This window comes from Simochromis diagramma, unplaced genomic scaffold (genome assembly GCF_900408965.1).
Source record: "Simochromis diagramma unplaced genomic scaffold, fSimDia1.1 OVJJ01000293.1, whole genome shotgun sequence".
Lineage (NCBI taxonomy): Eukaryota > Metazoa > Chordata > Actinopteri > Cichliformes > Cichlidae > Simochromis > Simochromis diagramma.
The window spans coordinates 21,537,927-21,559,514 of record NW_024386801.1 but is presented as its reverse complement, the minus strand read 5'-3'; the positions used below and the strand labels follow the sequence as shown (position 1 = coordinate 21,559,514).

General features: G+C 38.6%; 1 protein-coding gene across 1 annotated transcript; it reads right to left on the bottom strand.

Annotated features, from left to right (window-relative positions):
* Positions 1-3,753: 3,753 nt before the first annotated feature.
* tes (testis derived transcript (3 LIM domains)) lies at positions 3,754-18,702 on the bottom strand. The gene is given in 9 exon segments (XM_040026529.1): positions 3,754-5,039; positions 5,041-5,085; positions 6,206-6,219; positions 6,222-6,363; positions 6,505-6,720; positions 8,006-8,704; positions 11,387-11,936; positions 14,127-14,212; positions 18,489-18,702. Coding segments are annotated over 9 exon segments (1,926 nt in total). The 5' UTR covers positions 18,516-18,702; the 3' UTR covers positions 3,754-4,892.
* Positions 18,703-21,588: the final 2,886 nt, after the last annotated feature.

Sequence of the window (21,588 nt, the reverse complement as noted above, 5' to 3'; positions counted from 1 at the left end):
GATGATCTTCAGGTGCTCTCACCTCAGCGCATTTGGGGCAGTCCCAGTTAGCTCTCAAAGAAAAAACTCACGAGAAGCAGCACTTGTCTGAGATGTGGTATTCATCCAGATGGGCATCTGTGAAACTACACAGTTAGTCTAGATCCTGCGTTGTGTTTAAGGCACTTATTTTTTCTTTTTGTTTTTTTCTCATTGACATTTCATATAGTTCCTCCCTTAATTTTAGTTTATGAGGCAGTGTAACTTGGATTTGACTTCAAGGTTTGTTGCCAGTGCAGCTGAGGTGTGAAATTAAAAATATGGATGTAATCAGGAAGATTTCATCTGAATATATCTCCGAATAATTTTTCTGGAGAACAAAAACAGAGTGAGTATGGGTTATCCAACTGAGCTAAGAAAAACATTTACAAGAGCTCCATTTGAAGGCTTGTGATAAGCTATGGAAGTGGCTCCATGGAAATACTGCAGGTGCTTCCTTACAGTAATTAGAGATGTTAAACTTGAGCCCGCTTATTTGCATTTGCCACTGGACTCAAGCATTACTCGAGAGTATATTCTACAGAATGCCGATTTGTGAAACTGAAGAAATGTAATCTATGCATAGACTCCGTTGCAAACAGTCTCTGGTACTTTCCATGTGTTTCTCCTCACTGCTCTACTATGGTGAAAAACTACACAAACAGAAAACTCCAATTCCAAGAAGCTCATAAAATCTCATCTTGATTCAATCTTGTATCTCTCTTCATATGAATATGACTCACTGTTTGCATATTGGATAGACATAGATGCTGCCCTACATTCATGCATTTGAGGATTTATGATCTGTAAGCAATCAGTCTGAATTATGGAAATCAGACCTGAGTCAAAACTTTTCTTCAACTAGACAACAGCTTTTAAACATATACTCCAACACACAAATGTGTTATTATAGAGACACAAACGTTTTTATTAAAGCATACTGCAGCTGGTTCTATACACAGACTGACTAATACAAATTCTGGTGACAGCACCATGTAAATTCAGTTATTTATTTAAAAATAAAAAAAAATAAAAAAAATCACATTCAAGTTCCATCCTGTACGTATTACAGGAAGGTGACTTGTCCCCTTTTTTTCTGCTTCTTACAGTTTTAACTGTTTCCTTACTCAAGATACCACGTAAAACAAAACTTGATCAACACTTCAGTGAAATGCCAACAATGACCTGACTTCCTATGACAGAAGAAGTGGCCATGGAAGGAATCTCTGAAATGAGAAAATCAGAACAAGGTCACGGGAAGATGTTGGAAAGAGGTAATGAATGTGTGACCCTGGCCAGGCAATTCAGTCACATGAAGACTGGTAGAGTTGTGGCTGAAAGGGGGGAAATAACAGCACAGTTCTGGGCCGACTGCCATTTAAGACAATGGGCCTCCTCAGAAATGGCACTTCCTTGAATTGTGCACACTTTCCATATTGTAAATGAAAATACAAGCCCCTCAGTGGTGTTTTTTCCATCATGGCCAACCTACCACTGACTTCCCAGAGAGTAACAGGTGATCCATCAGAGAGAGCAACATAGGTCCTGTAGGAGTTAAAGTGAGCTGTATTTGGATTGCATACTGGTTCTCCTACAGCAGATAAATACTGTTCCTAAATGTTTGTGTACACTGATCACGCTCTGCATACTGTAGCATTTAGTGTACAGCACAGTGTGGTGTGGAATAGTGACAACACCTTTACAGTATCTTCATCAGGAGTAATTCTGCATCCACAGGTACTTGAAACCATGCTGGAAGTTACACGAGGCCAAGACAATAAATCTAAAAGATCCTTTTCACACAGAAAAAGCATCACTGTAGTTGACAATTTATGGTAAGCAGCATTAATGATACATTTAGTGAGTCACTGTGATGATTTAACGTTTCAAAGGTCAACCTGTAATTTTGAGAATGTGGCTGTACGAAGCTATTTTCACACATGAATTTCAGAAAATGTATTGTAATGCAGTTGGGATACAGCTTTAGAGCCGCTCACAAACATAAAACTGAACACACTGATCAATGTCTCATCTGACTGACACAGGACATTTGCATGCACCTTTGACAAGTGCTGAGAAACAGGAGTGTGTGAAAGTCTTGAGCCACCCATGTCTACTTTATACTGTTGAGGTCCATGCTCATGGGGAGACCAACCCATGACTGAGATATGCTTTTACTGCATTTGCAGTGTGTTAGGGATCATTGTCACACTGAAAAATGAACCTATTGTCAATCAGAGGCTTTCCAGTGAACTCTGACTGTTCTTTTCTGTGTTCATAATCCCATCAATTTTGACAAGATCCCACTCGTTAAAATGCAGTACTAGACATTTACAAATAGCTGTAAGCACCATCTCCTGACCTCCTCCATACGTGTCATCAATGATTTGAACCAAAAGTTTAAAATTTGGATCGACCACTCTGAAGACCTGCTGCCACCGATTTTCAGTCCAGGTCAGTCATATAGTCATACACTATTCTTTTCTCCCTGGTTCCCAGTTCAACATGTAAGCACCATCTCCTGACCTCCTCCATACGTGTCATCAATGATTTGAACCAAAAGTTTAAAATTTGGATCGACCACTCTGAAGACCTGCTGCCACCGATTTTCAGTCCAGGTCAGTCATATAGTCATACACTATTCTTTTCTCCCTGGTTCCCAGTTCAACAATAAGCAGATGTTTAACAAGCTATATAGCTGATTTCCAACCCCCAGACTTTAAAACTAGTATAAAAGGAAGCATTTGGTGAGTAAATCTAATAAACATAACCTTAAAGATAAATTTATGTCTGCTACTGGTTAATGTAACACTGAACAACACACCCTGCTCTGCACCAGTCCAACATCACGGTCAGCGTCACCCTAACCAGTTTAGCCTACACTAAGCTGTACCAAACTGCCTAGTACATTTTCCTGCATTCTTTAAATAACGTATAATTATTATACATCACATAGTTTCGCAAGACCTCTCACAAAAACATAATTCAGTAACACATAGATCCAACATCTGACATAAAAGCTCTAAAAATGGGCCTTTGCATGTAGGCTTTAAAATTCCATTGTGTAAAATTCTACTTGGAGAGCAGCCCTTACCTTTGAACGTTGTATCTCATCTTTAACATTAACATTTTTTCCCCTCAATGTAGGCAAAACAGCAACAGTACATAATCTAGCATACACATTGTGTGACAAGAAACAGTTTGTGTTTTTTGATATTTGTTATCTGCAACTTAAAAATACTTTACTCCATTTATGCATGCTGTTCTTCTGTGCCGCTAGATGGCTGAAGTACTGCAACGTTCTATACTACGAATGCATCACAGTGATAACAAATGATGTTATTATATTCTCATTCCTGAGCAAGCGTCTCCATGCCAACACTGGAAGAAACACCAGGCAGCAGCACATTAAAATGAACTAGTTTGACAGTACCCTGCCTATCTGATTTAATTGCTGGTTAATTGAAGGTGTCACAATGTCATTCCAGATAGTTTCAGCCCACTTTAATCCCTGGTGCTGAGGTCCCTTCCATAAGTATAATGCAAAAACCTCTGGGTATTGCAGCCTGGATACTTTGGTTAAACTGTTTTTTTTCCTATAACAGTAGGAGGTGAACAAACAAAGCACATCTGAGATTCAGTGTAAGGTATGAAGTCACTCCAAACGAGAGTTTCTGGAGATATTTTTATCTCCTAAAAGCTTAATGCCTCTGACAACCAGTCAAGTTGCAGTTCATTTGTGTAAACACTTTATTACTGTATCCTTTGAGACATTTGTGGGATTTTCATTTCTCATAAACTATTGAGATAGATGCAAGTTGCCTCAACATTCCTTGTATCCAAGGAAGCATTGTATTAAATGTGACAAAACCTCCTTCAAGGTGCTCCTGAGATACTGTGATCAAGAGCATGGAACAGATGGATAATCTGAAAGAGCCACATTAAAGTCTAAACTCCGTAACAACAAAGTGCTCTTCAATTGTTGTCATCCAATAGTTTTGTAATCCAAGGTCATCCAAATAGAAGAAACAGCAGAACAATCAAAGGCTAAAGCTGTAACTATATTTTTAGAGATCCTATTAAGACCTTGAAAGGCAGGAATTTAACCATTTTAGCATTTTGTTGTATGTGAGAGAAGTAATTTTAGAAAAACCAGTTTTTAATACCACAAATAAACTAACAAGGAGCTATTGCAACACATTGTGCCTTGATATAAGTATGAAAATACTATGATATAACATTGCTGGCTGACAATAAAACAAGACAGTATATGCCATTTGTAGACAGAGATGGAAGAATTTACTTTTAATGTCTCATTGAAAGCACAAATTTAATTCATCAAAACTTCAAATTTAGCTACAGACTGCAAGTTTGATATTACATTGAATATGTACTTTCAACCAGCCCTCAAATCTGGCTAACACTGACAGTAACGTTGCTTGCATGGAAAGGGAATGTCAGTAGTTTTTATATAAAGTAGTAAAAAGGTGGCAAAAAAACAACAACAAAACAAACAAAACCCAGCATAGGTTAGTGGGTCACAGGTTAACAAGAAAGAAATCTCATCTGTAAATAATAACAGTGCAAGAAAAGCAAACAAGAAATTTAAGGCTGGAAAAAAGTGGAAACCCCCTTTTTTTAAAACTATCTGAGACTACAAGATATATCAGTGCTGCGATCCTTTCTGGACTTACAATAAGTACCTGAATTCAAACCGTTTCAACTGTTACAGTAGATCTCCATACTACAGAGATCAGGCACCATTTCTGTTAAAAGAACCATAACAGACTATTGTAGCTGTACCAGTGTTCTCTCTGTACGATTCCTGGTTTTGCAAGTGATCATGAAGAAGATGAAGGACTTGTCTTGGCCCTTTAAGCCATGATTTTCTTCTTGCACTCCACAGAGCAGAACAGGAAGTTCTTCACTGCCATGAAGCGCTGGCCAATCAGGCATTTGGAGCAGCCGGAGCACTTGAAGCACTGTGGCTCGGCATGCCAGTGATAATCACCATAGGAAACCCCTCTGGGCCTCAGGCTCTACTGCATTCTGGCAAGATGAGCATTTCTGACAAGAGGTAGGAAATAATGATGTCAAGTTTTTAAGTTAAGTTTCAGATATCTAGGTTTCCACAATTCATTTTAAAATTATTATTCAAACTCTTCAAGTTCCTATATTATTTCTATGTAGTTTCTTCCCCTAACAGCTTTAGCCCTCCACTGCAGTCAAACTATGTATGTATGTGGTTTAAACTATAAGGTGTCCTCATGGTGCCTAATTAATACCTGACACGTTGAAATATGTTTCGTTTAAAAACTTTTAAAAAATGCTTGGCAGCACAGTGTAATTACTATCTCAAACAAAAAAGAGATTCCTCAACTCTTACAAGCAAAGGCAAGTATTTGGTTATATGACAACATAAGCTTTGCTGTGGATTATGTTGGAAAAAAACACAGTAAACACACACCGAGCGCTTCACATTCTTGGCTTAGGGTGGCCAGCATATTCCCCTATCAATTTTTCACAAAGTTTGACTTGGGTGAGACGATTTTGCACGAAGCCCTAAGAATCCCTAAGTAATTTGCTTTGGTAACAAGTAAAATGCTATAATCATTGTTGGTGTGTTATAATGCCTCCAAAAGAAAGTGATCAGAGTGAAATGTGACAATCTTCTATTTTAAACATTTGCTTTTTAGATCAAACCATAACATTCCACTGTGGCGTCCAATATAAGATGTTGTTGTTCTTGTTAGAGCTCATTAGGGTGTTTAAGGCCAAAAATATGCACTCAAGAATCTGAATTTTGGTATGGCTACAGCTCCCTGCTACAAATCCTTCAAGTTCAATTGCACTAATCAGCCAAAACAATATGACGTTCTACCTGGTGTGCTCATTTGTGTGCAACAAAACAGCTCACTGCTCTAGAACTTCAAAGGTACCCCAAGACATCAGCACCATAATTATTCTTATAGTAATTGTATATAATGAGCTGTAGCCTCTGCATATCAGACTTGCTGACTATTGGCCATATTCAAAATGTTGATTACGCAAACAGACTACCCACTTATGTTCTACTGTATCCCAGGCCATCATATGCATCTCTGAGAGGTCATAATGTTATGGGATCATTGGTGTATTTAAACCAATGAGCCAATTAAAGAAAGAAACCCAGAGCAACAAGACTTACCACAGCATAGTCGTCATGTAGCAGGGCTTGCAGACAGGCTTGTCATTCTCCATAACATACGTCTCTCCAGCCAGAATGCAGTCACATTCAAAACAGCAGAAATGCTTCAGATGCCAGTTCTGGCCCTCAGCCTGAGTGTACTCGTTACTGAAGATCAGCTGTAAACAGACATGCGTCAGAATGTAGCATCAACGGTGCTAACAAACTCTCAGCTATGAATGGTCACACAGATGTGTATGTAATGCAATTTTTTTAAACCAAAATCAAAAGAGAAGCAAATGATCATATCCTCATCTCACCTCATCACAGCCTCCACATCGTGGCTTCTCGCTGTCTCCATAGTGCCGTCCACAGTACATCTTGCCTTTCTTCCAGAAGTAGATCATGTCCACCACAAGTTCGTTACAGGTACAGCAGACGAAGCATGCTGGGTGCCACATCTTGTCATAACCGGCCCGCTCAGCATAGACAGCGGGCTCACCCTTACGCATGGGCTGCTGGCACTGATGGCATGACTTTAAGGGAAAGTACAGTACATTGGTACAGCTGTATAGTTCATTATGAAAATATATTCTATTGATATTTTATTATATAGGAGAAAAAAAAAATCAGAATAGTTTGTTACATCCTCTCCTAAATAGCTTTCATTACAACCCATTTGATTTGATCAAACTATCACTGCACAGTATTTCATAACAAGTTTCCATCAATGGTAACTTTGCTCTTTGAATGTTATTGGGTTTGTTTTTATTTTACATGAATTGTAGTAAAATTGAAAGCAGGATGAAATAAAAATCCACAAAAAGAATTAACTGCACATGGTAATGATAAGAAAAACTTGAGCCGTGACTCATGCAGTACTGCATTAAATAAGATCCCAGCATCCTCAAATGGGATGGTTGGTCTATGGCTCCACCTAGTGTTAAGTTTGGAAATGACTGAAAACTAATAAATAAACCAAGTCATACAAAAGTTAAGATTTGAACTTAGTCAAATGTATTAACTTGAACTATGGCTATTTACATATTCTATTAAAAATCTATTTTTCATATATTACCAGCAATTCATCACATCTTTAAAGAAACATTTTGTGCATGATTTCTAAGCTTAAGACATCAAAGGGTTTCCAGATGAATGGGATGAGCAGAAAGGGAAGGAAATGTGAAATTATAGAAACATTATATTATAAAGGTGTGTATATAGGTGATTTGTATTGCAGGGTGGAGTGGGTCCAACTCTTATGAGATGTGAAGGTCACAAGTAGACGCTATGTAATTTCAAGGGTTTATTGTTTGTTGATCGGGCTTCCCGATGAGCCCTAGGGCAACTGTAAGAGGATTGTGGCTGACCAAAGGAAAAATATATTATGAAACTAAGTTTGACTTACACACAGAAAATAAACTAGAAAACCACTAAATGAAACTACAACATGTGTAATTCCCCCGTTTGAGGATACACTAGAAGATAGGAGGGGAACAGGTATTCTGACCATGTTTTATTTTATTCATGATATTATAATAATATATATATTTTTTTTAAATAAAGTTCCTCTTAAAATTATTGTCTCCATCTATTAACTAGATGTCAAACATATTATTGTGTTCTTGGAATTTGTTCTATTGGTAAAGACTTTCATCTTGTATTATGCAAAACTGTGAGTGAGGATTTTTTTCTTTTTTGCTTTGTATGTTTTCCTCCCATCTGTTATAGTGTGACATGTCATGTGTTTACCATATACATTTTTATTTAATTTAACTTTAGTGCAGATGGTCAGTGAACTGAGGGGGGAAAAAAACTTACAAAGTTCTGTTGTGGTAGTCCAGCTTGCTGAGCTCCAGGGACACTCATGGCTCCAGCGGTGGCAGTAGTACCCATGGCTCCTCCAGCTGGTCCAAAGCCTGCAGATGGTCCAACGCCAGGCCCTGAAAGTGGTCCACCACCAGCTCCAACTCCACCAGCTGCAGGTCCAAAACCACCACCAGCTCCAACTCCACCAGCTGCAGGTCCAAAACTACCACCAGCTCCAACTCCACCAGCTGCAGGTCCAAAACCACCACCAGCTCCAGCCCCAACACCAGGTCCTGCAGCTCCAGGCCCTGAACCAAATCCAACTCCAGCAACCCCAGCCTTTGGTTTATAGCCAGCACCTCCACCCCCACCAATACTCCCAGCAGCACCACCACCTCTAGGTCCAAACTCAGCCCCTCCTGCACTAGGTGCCCCTCCAACCCCAACACTAGATCCACCCAGCCCTCCTGCCTGAACCAGAGCCATCTCTTCAGGCAGCATGACATCTCCAACCCCCAGGGCTTCATCCTTGTACTTGCGAACGTATTGCTGCATCAGCTTGACCTCAGCAGGGCTCAGCTCATGACACCTGGACGGGTCCTGGTCGTGTTCAGGTAGCTGTCGGGCCATCTGCTGCCGACGGTAAGCAGCTCCCTCTGTACCAACCACTGGGCGTTTCTCTGGTGGGAGCAACTCAATATAACGCACAGCCTACAGAGAGACAGACAATAAAAGAGTCACCTCAGAGGGAATGAAGAAAAATGCGAAGGACAACCAGAAGAAGATCAGAGAGACAGATTAGATATAGACTAACCAGAAAGAAAGTGAAGTTTTGTTTTTTAGTGAGAAGACAAGGAATACATGGGACAGATACAAAAACAGACTAAACAAAAGACGAGAAAGTTGAGTTAATGTCAAACATAAGATTAATGTGGTGGTGAGAGATGCTGGCATTAAAAATGACATCCGCTTTACTGTAATCACCAGTGCTTCAAAAGTCCCCGCCACACATTTAAGACAACTGAATAAAACAACATTTTGTAACATATTTCTGAAAGAAATTGCCACTGAGAAGAAACAGACCTTTTAAACAAAAAAAGACCTAAACAAAACAAACAAACAAAAAACTGTTGATTCAGTGACATCAAATGTGCAGACCTTCTGTTCTGCAGTAGCTAGCCAAGGGTTTTCTAATACCTTGAACTTTAGGAGACATAAACAAACAAAAATGATTCGGCTAATCTCCCCTTCAAGGCCGTCTTTCTCTGTGCACCTGAACAATGCCAGGAAGTCTAATTCTAACCATCTACACTCCTCCAGTGTGTTAAAATGGTAACATCTTGCCTTAAATTTCACTTTGGAGACAAGCACAAGGTTACAGGAAAGTGTCATAAAGGAAGAGGTTGACTTTTTTAGTTGACTACACCTACATCGATCTATGGTTCATGTGTTTTTGCCTATTACCAAATCTTAAATGATGCAATACCACCAATACTTCCTGATCAAGGCAGGAATATTATCTATTAATATGTTAATTTTTTTATACCAATGAATCCTTTACCATATGATAATGCTTAAATGCTTTTTGGGGGTTTTAGGAGGGTGGGGAATGAAAAAACAAAAAAACCCAACTCAATTTAGACTTGAAAAGTTATTTTCTAACTAATATGAACCAGAGGTGTGGACTCGAGTCACATGACTTGGACTCGAGTCAGACTCGAGTCATTAATTTTATGACTTTAGACTTGACTTGAAAAAATGTTCTAAGACTTGTGACTTGACTTGGACTTTTACACCAATGACTTGGGACTTGAATTGGACTTGAACCGGTTTACTTGAAAAGACTTGATATTTTACCCCAAATATAAAATTTAACATGCATATTATATAGAGATTGAAAATGTGACGTCATTCACGGGTAGAACCGCAAAGGATTCTGGGAACTCGTGGCAAGCGGTACTAGCGCACGCAGGCTTTCAATTAAAATCAGTTATACAGCGATAAAAAGAAACACAAAAAATGGCAAGAAGCTGTTGTATTATTAACTGCAATAGCCGGTCGCATGACAGCCACGGGAAGCCGACGGGTAAAGAGATCGGTTGTTATCGGATTATGTCGTTGAAGAGAAATTGTTCAGCCATGTTTCCGAAGTAACAAAGAGGCGACGGGTGGCCTGGATTGCAGCCATTCAAAGACCAAATATAACGTCCCAGAACACTCCAGCTCACAGGTTAGTCTGCTCCAAGCATTTCCACACAGGTCAGTCTGCTGTTGTAGTTAATGCGTCATTTTTCATAACATAATTGGTGATATAGGTTACAAGCAAGTCTGGCGCTGAACAGAAATTGTCGGGCTATGCTCCTTTATTTATTGTGCATAAATAGTGAATTGTCCTGACACAATATTGCGTTTCGCTTCTTTTATTATGGTACATTGACAAAAACATATACTTTCATTCACAGGGTAAAACAGTTGTTTTGTATCACCAATCGCCCAGTGCGATTACAGCATACAATATTATTGTCACTGCTACATTTCTGTGATGCTACCAGAAATTATTTCCACTGCTAATTAATTACCGTTGAGCTCAAATGTCCTAAACGGTTAACGAATGTGTATTTATGACGACGATTTGTGAGACTGGTAAACTTATGATACGTACGATGGTCTTTACTTTCTACACGGTGCATTTCAAGGTCCTGTACCCATCCGTCGGTAAACTGTACCTGGGCTTGTTGCAGTGACCGGAAGTTACTAAACTTCACGAGTGTATGCACTCACTCCAAGAACCGTATGATTATAAATATGCTACGATGAGATAGCTGACTTCATCTAACTAGCAAATGTTTTCCAGGCTACGTTGGTGATGCAGTTTTTTTTTTTTTAAATGATTTTTTTTTTTAAAAATATCATTTATTTATGTATGATATTTTTGTCATGCGATTTTAAAGCCGGTCCTACAAGCGCATCCAAGAATAACATGCAGCTTATCTCAGAACTGTCGGTGAAAATTATTCTTGGAGCTAGGTTTAATTGAGCTGCATTTTAAAGAGGTGCAATTTCACAATTTGTGTATATTTTCTAAGTTCACTATTTTGTCATGTGTTGAGAAAAACACAGATTTAAAAATTACATGGTCTAATATTTACATTTAGCATATAACTGCAACATGCTTTTTTTTCGTTTTTTTTTTTTTAAAGACTCGAAAGGACTTGAAATTCAAAATTTCAGACTTGTGACTTTACTTGGACTTTTACACCAGTGACTTGAGACTCGACTCTGACTTGCCTGACATTACTTGAGACTTGACTTGAGACTTGAGGATAAAGACTTGAGACTTACTTGAGACCTGCAAAACAATGACTTGGTCCCACCTCTGATATGAACTCTTACCAGGTACTTGTTAGCCACTGGTGGTGCCCACTCATAGGTGACAGTCTTCATTGGTACATCTTTAGGAACTGGCACTACGTTGGCTGATGTGGCACTGACAGTGACTGGCACTTTGCTAGCCCTGACTGGTGTGGCACTGGCTGGTACAGGCTGAACCCGAGCATGACCCTGAACCCCAATGCCTGTCGAACCTGCAGAGGCTCCAGCTGAGGGTACAGAACCAGCTGTGGCAGACGGGGACACAGAACCAGCTGTGGCAGACGGGGATACAGGACTAGCTGTGGCAGACGACGACACAGAGCCGGCTCTGGCAGAAGGGGGCACAACAGTAGAGGTCGCACTGGGTGATACCGTGTAAGCAGTGGCAGGGCTAGGCAAAGTGATGGTCACCATGTTGCCCTGGTAGCTGGGGATCCCATCCGTCTTCAGCTTGGCGATGAGGCCGGTGTACTTCGTGTCCTCAAACAGCTTGCCTACCTTCTTGTTCTCCTCCGAGTTCATCGCCACATCATGCTCTGTGAGGCCACATTTGCAGTTTCGGCATATCTTTCTGCAAAGAAGAATTTAACAAAATGTTCAGGACTTTGACTTTTTAAACCTTGATACTAATAAATTACCATTGCTTTATTCAAACTAAACAAGCAATGTCTCAGTTTTTTTTACTACATATTCTTCTTTATAGCTGCTATATTTGATAAATTTGAATAAATCCTCACTTCATTCACCTCCCTCTATTTTTAGAATATTAAATAAAAACTCCTACACCATTATACCAACATAATAAGTTCTGTGTTAAAACTGAACTACTGGCATTTTTATCATGCCTCAACACATCTTTTGATATAACTATGACATAATTTGTAACTATAAGGCATGCTCCAGCCCAAACAGGCCTTCAGAATTTTAGTGGAATAGGCAATACTTTATAGCAATACTCATAGGTAACCAGATGAAAACTCTGTAACACTGAAATAGAAAAATATCTTCTCTTTTCTTTATGTTTTTTTAACTTCATTTTAAAACTGATGAAGAAAAAGAGCTTCTCAACTTTGGGATAAATAACATATTTTAAAGAAAATGAAAGGTATTTTCATCAGTGTTGCAACAAAAAAAAAAATACAGCAGTCCTCTGACACACATAAAGTGAAATGACTTACAATCGAGTTTTGTTTTGTTTAGATTATGTTTACCTAGCTTGATTGTTTAAGACCCATTAACTTTATATTTACAAAAACACTGTATAACTATAATAAATGATTATGACAGGCTCTACAATCAAAACTCTAACTTGTGGCTTTAGAGGGCAGGTGACAACCTTTAATTATAGCGTCTTCATAGAATTATGATAAAAACTTTGCCTGAAAATTCAGCCCCAGCCGCATTAGACTACATTCTATTCTCAAGAACAGCATGTTCCCATTAGGCCGATGGCTCCTGCTGCTATAGGAATCCTTTTAATTAAGCAAGCTGGGAAGTTGGCAGACTGGGTCAATGAGTGAAATGTTGTTGTCATGCAGAATAAGCATGCTTTTTTAAATGACTGCTCTGATTCATAATGGTATTCAACATTACTGAGTTGAGTTTTAAAATATATAGTGATATATTTCTACATAAGATACAGGAGGAAAGTAAATATTTTATATAAATATAGCTTAATATTGCATCAAAACTTTTGTAAAGAGTCTGCATTTCTCCTCTTACTACAATTACCATCTCATGCAGCTCCATCTCTATTTACTGCCCTCCTGCACCGCAAGCTCAACAATAAACTAAGCTTCAAAGTTAAGCTCTGAGTAAATATTATAATTACCAGTATTTCAACAGCTAACAAACAGTATGTCATTTATACTATATAAGTCAAACAAAGAAAGAAACTGCTCATTTCCAAAGCCACCCATCTCATTTGACTAAAACAGTAGATTCTACATTACAAAGAATAGTTTCTGGAGTTTTTGGTGTGCCGATGTGTTTAACATGTTAGTTTGGATCTGAGAGAATTTAATAAATGCCAAAGTAAACCAACAACAAAAATAATCAGCAAGTTCTTTGTTGTTATGAGGTAAAAGTGTTTTATCAAAGAACTTTGGCAGCTTTTACAGGAGCAATGCTGCTTTCATTGTTTTCCAACAGCACATAAAGCACTGAAAATGTTGCAAACATGGGATACAGCTAAAGCAGTAATTATTTCTTGTAGATGACTAAAATGCTGACCATGACCACACCAGCGCTTATCTTCAGCGCAGGCTCTTACTCCTGTCTGTTAGCAGGCGTGTCACCTACCATCCACTATAAATAATACGCTGCCTGCAGTTCTCAAGGGTGAAACAACTCCATTTCAAAGGAAATATATTATCCTTCAATGCAAGAAAAGCATTTCAGAAGTCAAACACTAATTATCAGAATTATTATTATCAGAAAGAATAATTATCAGAAAGAGACATACAAGAGATATACTCCTGCCAAGTTTACTGAAAATGGCAGCCTACTGCCTAAGACATCTTAGGTATATTTTGTTTATTATCATTCAGCCCAAAAGCACTAAAATATGGTGTTTGTTGACTGAACCTTACTAAACACTATTTTTTGTTTGTTTATTTTTGTTAAACTAAAGTCGTACTGAAGAGTTCACAGCTTTGCTCAAGACAACAGCGACTCACTCTTTAATCAGCAATTTAGACACAGGAAGCAAAGAAAAGGAAACTTGTGAAACTGTGATGATGTGCAGAGGAACTGTTCAAACCTCCAGAAATGCAGCTCAAAGCCCTCACACTTGTCCTTGCATTTTAAACAGGCAGCTCCAGCACCAAACTCATGGCCAAGCGTCACCTGTAAATAAAGCACACAAAGGAAATGACACATACTGTCAGTGTTTTGTTTTCTATTGAGCAGAACACGGTATTTAAATGAGGGAAAACGTTTATGATGATACTTGTGGGAGAAGAATCAGAATAAGCTTCACTGGCCAAGTATATGTACACATACATTTATTATTTAAATAACAGGACAGACAAACAGACAATAGCAACATGACAGAGACAATAACATGTTTAACATATTTATATTTGCATTGTTGCAAAGAGATCAGAGTGCAACGATGTTGGAACAACTTGTGAAAGAATAAGAAACAAATAAGTGTCTACTTATATGGGAATGTGACAGCATATTATATGAATAAATAAAGTACATAGATATTTACAACAAATGGGTTGTTTTGGTGTACAGTGCTCTGTAATGCCTATCAGAGGGGAGGAGTTGGAACCTGTTGTGTCCAGGGTATGATGTTTGTCTGATTCTGAATTTGTCTTGAAATCCTGAATGGAGAGAAAATCTGCGCCAATCTTTTTTTTTTTTTCTGCAGTCCCAACTGTCCGTTTGATGATTGATGTGCAAAGAATAGACTTAAGTATTGCAGAGTACATTTTGATCAACAGTGCCTGAGGCAGATTGAACTTCCTGAACTAACACAGGAAATACATCCTCTATTGGGCCTTTTGATCATTTTGTCTATGTTGGACGCCCACTTCAGGTCTTGGAAGATTGTAGATCCCACTGCAGAGGGATTCCTACTGAAGACAGAGCAGGAGCAGCTTAAATGAGATTTACGTTTTGCTACTTTGGTACCACCATAAATCATGTTGGAACAACTTAAATTGGGCTTTTTAAAATCTCCCAGGGGAATTAAGTCTCACTCTGGAAATTGTTGCAAGTTTCACTTTTAAACAGCAGTCACTGTCTGTCTGCATTCCTCAGCAGAGAATGTCTTTTTGGGTCAAAAACATCTCTTGACAGCAGGGTGTCTGATGGGATCCCACCAGCCTCTTAGTGTTACTGAATAGTTGCCTATATATGGTCGCAAACCATCCTAATGGCTTAATGTGTACATGAGTGAGAAATGCAGACAGAGAGTGGCTCGTGTTTAAAAGTGAAGCTTTGATGCCAGACTTTTAACATTCACCACAATTTCCAGAATGAGACATTTGTCCTCTGGGAGATGTTAAGAAGCCCAATTATAAGTTGTTCCAGCATGGTCCTAGAAAGTACCAAACACATCAGTAAATCTTAGTTAAACTGTAAGATGTACTCGCCTCCTGTGTCTTTTGCAATGAGCAGCTTAAACAGAACTTAAGGAGCAGCCTGGAGTAGCCTGTCACAGGGAACGAGGGAAGATGAGAGTTTCTGTGTAATTAAGCATGATTCTTTTGGGGTAGGACTGTGTATGATTTTACTTGCATTTTAATACTGATGCAGAAATATTTGTGGAAGGCAGTGTTGTCTAAATAAAAAGTTTAACCTGAATTATGAAAAAGTAAACAAGATTACAAAGGTGTGCAGGCATCCATTGCTAACTTCCAGTCCTTGATTCTCAGGGGGTTTCAGATGGTACTACAAAGATGTTCAGGCTCTTGCAGAAAGTACTTGAACTTTGAGACAAAAGAACAAATTATTTAAAATGTCATTTTACACTACCAACTAAAACATCATTTTCAACTTTGCAAATGCAAACATTTATTGGTATGCTTTAAGGGCGGACAGGCTAAGTGGTTGAAGCCTAAATATTTATCTCAAGCATAGGGAGGACGACTGTTTTTGGCAGAGCTCATTCAGCATGTATGCATGCTTCCCTGGAAGGCAGCTGCACCATCTGGATTCACACTTCAAGTTAATCAATGACTTTGTTTCATGACTAAGCCTGTGGGGTGATTAATTTTGATGACAACACTTTTGCTACAAGCCAGCTTAGACACAAAGTCTATGATTCAGGTCCAGTGACTCATAGTTCATGAGTCACTTTACTGGAGAAGGGCAGAGCTGCAGGCCAGTGGCAAGGAAGAAGTCGCTTTAGCTGGAGCTGGCCAGCTACTTTCAGACGCTGGACACAGTTTCTGTAACATCATCAAGATGATGTAAAATATGTAAAACACATATTTTTAAAAAGAATGTTCAATTACTTACATGTATACATCTTGTTTCTAATGCTTTAAATAACAGACGGTGTCAAGGAAGTTTCAGTCAAACCACCCTTAAATTTATGAACAACTTTTTCTATTTTTAAGGCAAACTTTCCTCTGTAAAGGTGGAATACGGTCATAAAAAATATTACTATTTTTCAGTTCGCTTACTGTTGTTTTAGACAAAGATTTAATTGGTTTCATGATTCACTTGAACTGAAATTCAGTTCATAACACTGTAATCACTGCAGGATTTAAACAAATAGAGAAATCCTTTGGTGTGGTTCTATTTCTACCACAAAGTCATATGAAAGCTTTAATGATGGTTTAGGTGTTTAGGTAAGAAATAAACCTAGCCAGACCTCCACAGACTTCTAAGAGTCAGCAGAATGGCAATGCTGTACGCCACGACCCTATAGTCACAGCCTATTACGTCAGACGTTCTGTTAAGTAGAATGCAGCACCTTAATTGAGTATAATATCACCTAAACACAATGGTAACGTTTCCTGAACAAGCGCAACACAGATCACAGCAGCATCTCTGTGAACTTGCAGCCTCCTGCAGACAGAAATCCTGCAGCTGTGGCAGGCTGATCTCCCCCAGGGATTACAGGCAGATGTCAGACTGTCTGTCTGGGTTATCCAGCTGCTCAGACCTATTTAAGGAGAGGATTCCCTCATCTTCACTGAAACAGTTTGTCCCTGTAAAATTCTCACTCTTAGTCAATTTTTCAGAGTGAAGCTGAAAGCTCTGAAATTTAATGCAGGAAAAATGTAAACCATATTTTTACAAGTGGCTGAAGACATTAAATTGCAGCTTAATAACTCATACAAAACAAACCACCAGTCTGTGTAACCACCTTCACTGCTACCAAATCTCTGCAGGTCTGTGCAAAGATCCCCCAAAGCTCAAATTAACTTAGTAGCATAAATTAACAGTACAGTACCAATGTTTTTGCACCATGCCACCAAAACACAATCCTTGTTTGTGTACAAACTTGTCAATAACCATAATAAATAACAACAACAACAACAACAACAACAACAACAACAACAATAATAATAATAATCCATACAGTTTGATTCTGATAACTACAAAAGCTTTAACAGATGTTAAAATGCATTTTTCTTTTCCTAAACTACTTAAGAGGTTATAATAGCTTCTATGGAAAATGCTGACTGGTTGATATTCATGTGTATTCACTACATAAACCTGGATTCCTCGAACAGAATTATTTATACAGATTATCTATGGACCATAAGTAAACTAAGGAGAAGGGGGGCATAAGAGGAATCTAGTGAATGCCAACAACGAGTATCTACAGTGATCCATGATGATGAATGAATGACTATTCACTAGACAAAGCGTGTACTGTAAAAAGGTTTCCTGCCTGTCCTGACTCTTAACTTTTGTCTTCTCCCTTGGATGCCCAAACTCTATTTATAAAACATTAGATTTTGATGCATCTGGCTTACAGTCTCAAGTGCATTATGAGTGACATGAGCCTTAATATTCTTGAAACCCTGCTGACAGTTCAACACTCAATTCGGCAGCTGTAACGGCAACATTTACTTATGGACAAATTAACTATCACAGCTGGTTTGCATTTTACTGTCATAGTGATTTGTTCTACTTTATAGAGAGCCGAGGACGCTGAGCACCGCGGATTAATACAGTATCAAAACCCTGAACAAGGAGGACGACTTTGTACGTAAAATGGGTCAGTTAATGGGTCAAGCTGTTCCGCTATTAAGTTACAGAGGTTGGGGGTTTGGTTGATACGCAGAGTGAGACTTTGTCACATTTCAAACGCAGTTTCTTACATCGGAACTTATTCTGAAAGGGAAGTAACTAAAAAGGGCGCGACCTATGTTTTCCAAGTTTGTAAACCGATCGACGTGAGTTTGTTCCAGCAATATCAACTACCCAAGGATGTGAAATAAGCGTATTTAAGCGAACTAAGTAAATTTTTAATTGAAAAAAAATAAATAAATAAAGACCATTAATATCTCGAAATTAAAACCGAAACTTAAACTGTAAAATAACCTACAGTACTGTAACTTTTCTGCCACCTGTCCCTTGCTCTGCACACCTTAAGGGCGTTCCCCAAACTGTGCGAGATATCTACGAAGAACACGGGGGCAAAGCTTACCTTCTTTAGCTCCCTCTCTATTTCCATTTTTGTGTTCACCGTTTTCTCTTTCCAGACGTGCTTCTCGTAAAAAAAACACAACTGTCGAATCCAAACACAGACAACAGGGAGAATGTGCCGGAAAAATGTAAAACAAATCCTGCTGCCCTCACTGATTTCCCTTTGGGGGTCCTGCTTCTACTCCGCACAGGTGATAACTTCGCCGGAATCAAGTCGATAGTTTCCGTTTGGGCATTTCAAAATAAAACGTACGTTGCCCACTAATGAGTCGGGTCTTATTTGTGTCAGTATGATGAAGTATTTAAATACTTGTGCATGTATTTTCAAAATCTATGTGATAAATTACAAATTGACTTTTTGTTTTAAACTCTAGGGGAGCCTCTAGGATTTTTTCATAGGGGTGGCCACTAAAATTACTGCAGTGGCACACGCCAGAGTGAAGGGGGCGATGAAATCACGAGGGACATACAAAATGACACAATATGAATGATAAAAATTGTATATGCAGGAATTAATAAGAAGCGAATGTTTCAGCTCATTGTAGAGTGTCTTCCTCTCTCTTGCGCTCATGTTTATTAAAATTATTACCTAATTTTGGGGCGTGGCCAGTGCTGGTCTGAAGTAAGCAATGTCGTCCATTCACTAGTTTTCCATGTGAAAATATTAAGATGTGATCTGAAATTTTAAAATTAGCCTGGGGATCTGTGTTTTTAGACAAACAAATCAAACTGTCACTGCGCTCAACTGCTGAAGTGACAGTTCCATCTTAATGAATTAATGACACATTCAGATAATTATTTAACAATGTATATATTAATTTCATTCTGGCACTCCTGGCACTCCAAAGCAAACAACAACAACAACAACAATCTTTATTTATAGAGCACATTTAAAAGCCTTGGGCATACCAAAGTGCTTTACATAAAACAATAAAAGGTTCAAACATTGATAACGGATAAATAAAAATAACGAGTTATGTTCATAGATAAAAGCTACCAATAAGAATGACTACAGCACATGGTAATAGCAAGATAAAAGCTGTACCACCATAATAAAAGACACCAATAGAAAGATAAGAGGGAATTAATACAAGAGGTCAATAGGTCACAGCAACCAACCAAACAAACAAACAAACAAACAAACAAACCAGCAATTAAAAGGTGGAGAAGGCAAGTTTAAAAAGATATGTTTTAAGCTGAGATTTAAAAGAATGAATAGAATCAGATGCCCGGATGCCAATCGGGAGATTGTTCCACAGCACAGGTGCGACAAGAGCAAACGATCGATCACCTCTAGTCTTAAGTCGAGATCTGGGCTGAGCCAGCAGTAACTGTGACGCAACAAAGAAGTAAAACCAAAAAAAGTGGTCTCAGAAAGGACTTTAAAAGGAAAACACAACAAAAATATTTACTTTTAAAGATTGATGAGGCTGCTTCATCACAGAACCCAAGATAGTGAAAATGAGGTATTGGCTGCTGCCTCAAAGCACATTGTGCGCTGTCTATCTTGCATGCTGCACAATATCGTTTATTATTTAGTATCTACTGATATCTACTGCTAGCTAGTTTATTGTGATGGTGCCGTTTTTTTTATTATGTTGCTCTTTGTTGTTTGCTTTCTCTTCTGTTTTTTTTTCTCCATACAGGTGACCCAGGTGTTTTGTTTTTTTGTTTGTTTGTTTTTTCTTTCCTCCCCCCCTTCTCACCGTCTCTTCTCCCCTTTGGTTTTCTTTCTCTCCCTCTCTTTCTTTCATTCTTTCTCCCTGTCCTATCCCCCAGTCATGTCTGTCCCGTTTGTAGCAACTGAAAATAAAATAAATTCATAATTATAATAAAGGTCAGTCAAATGGACCAATATGGCAAGGCCATGATGATCCACTTGGTAAAATAAATCCGCTTGGCATCTTTCTAGGCCTTAAGACAACAGTTCTGATGGCTAAAGATCCAAACGGGACACAAAAAAAAAAGAAGAAAAAAAAAAGAAAATGAGGTATTGGACAAATAATAATTGGTTCTGTTGACTATATATTTATTTTGGCATGAAATAGTAAACATGGGCACAGTAATCACATTAATTAACCAAAACAGTATTTATTGTAAACACCTGTAAACACTTAGGTATGCTTATTATTGGTCAAAATCAGTATGTCTATCAATTTATAATCCTCAAAGACATAAAAGATACACTGTGATGGAAAGACCTGCTTTAACTATCTTACTTGGAGCCTGGTGTTAACTAGTCACGACACTGCAGTTATTAAATCTTTTCCAACAATTTGGGCTCGTCTGGCGCTTTTACTGTGAAAAGAAACTTTCATTACTTCCGGTCTTGCCTCACGTCTTCTTTCTTTCCTTTCTAGCTTGACTTTACTTTCACTCAGGAGGTCCCGTACACTTTTCATTGATGTTTGAACAGGGCGGGACTTCCGTTTTGACAGATTTTTCCGTCTTAACCAATAAGAGTACAAAAAAAGGCACTGGAGGACAGGGTAGCCAACCAGGAAACAACAGGGGCGTGTCTTTACCTAACAAAGGATGTGAGTGTATTTGACACATTCAACCTGCTGCAGTTGCGGTTTTTCCTCCGAACCTTTTTCTCCCTCCTCCGACCCTCATCTTTATGTGTAAATACATTCTAAATTATTAAATTATCTAATTATACACTGATAACGGTGTGGTAATTTGTTTGTGACAAGAGAAGACAAGACAAGAAAATTCATTTTTAATCACATATAGCAACTGAAATAATCTTAGGACTCGTTGTCCGCAGACTTACAGCTGGTCTGTGTTTTGAACTAATGTTTGTGGTTTGAACCGAAACAGCTGCAGTTTTGACTCAGTGACAGGAAACAATAGTCGTTATCAACTTCCTGTGTGTTGGTTTAGTGGAAGCAGCACTGTCACACCCGGCCAGTTGATCTGTCGTGTTAACTGTTAAAGAACCGTGTTTTGATGCAGCTTTTTCGCCGATGCTCTCATTCCCTGTGATGTCTGATCTATGCTTTCTGGTATGCCTGTAAACTCTCAGGCAACTGTTTTAGTGGATGTCGTCATTCAATCGCTGCATCCAAACCCTAATAAAATCGCATCATGTCCGAAGA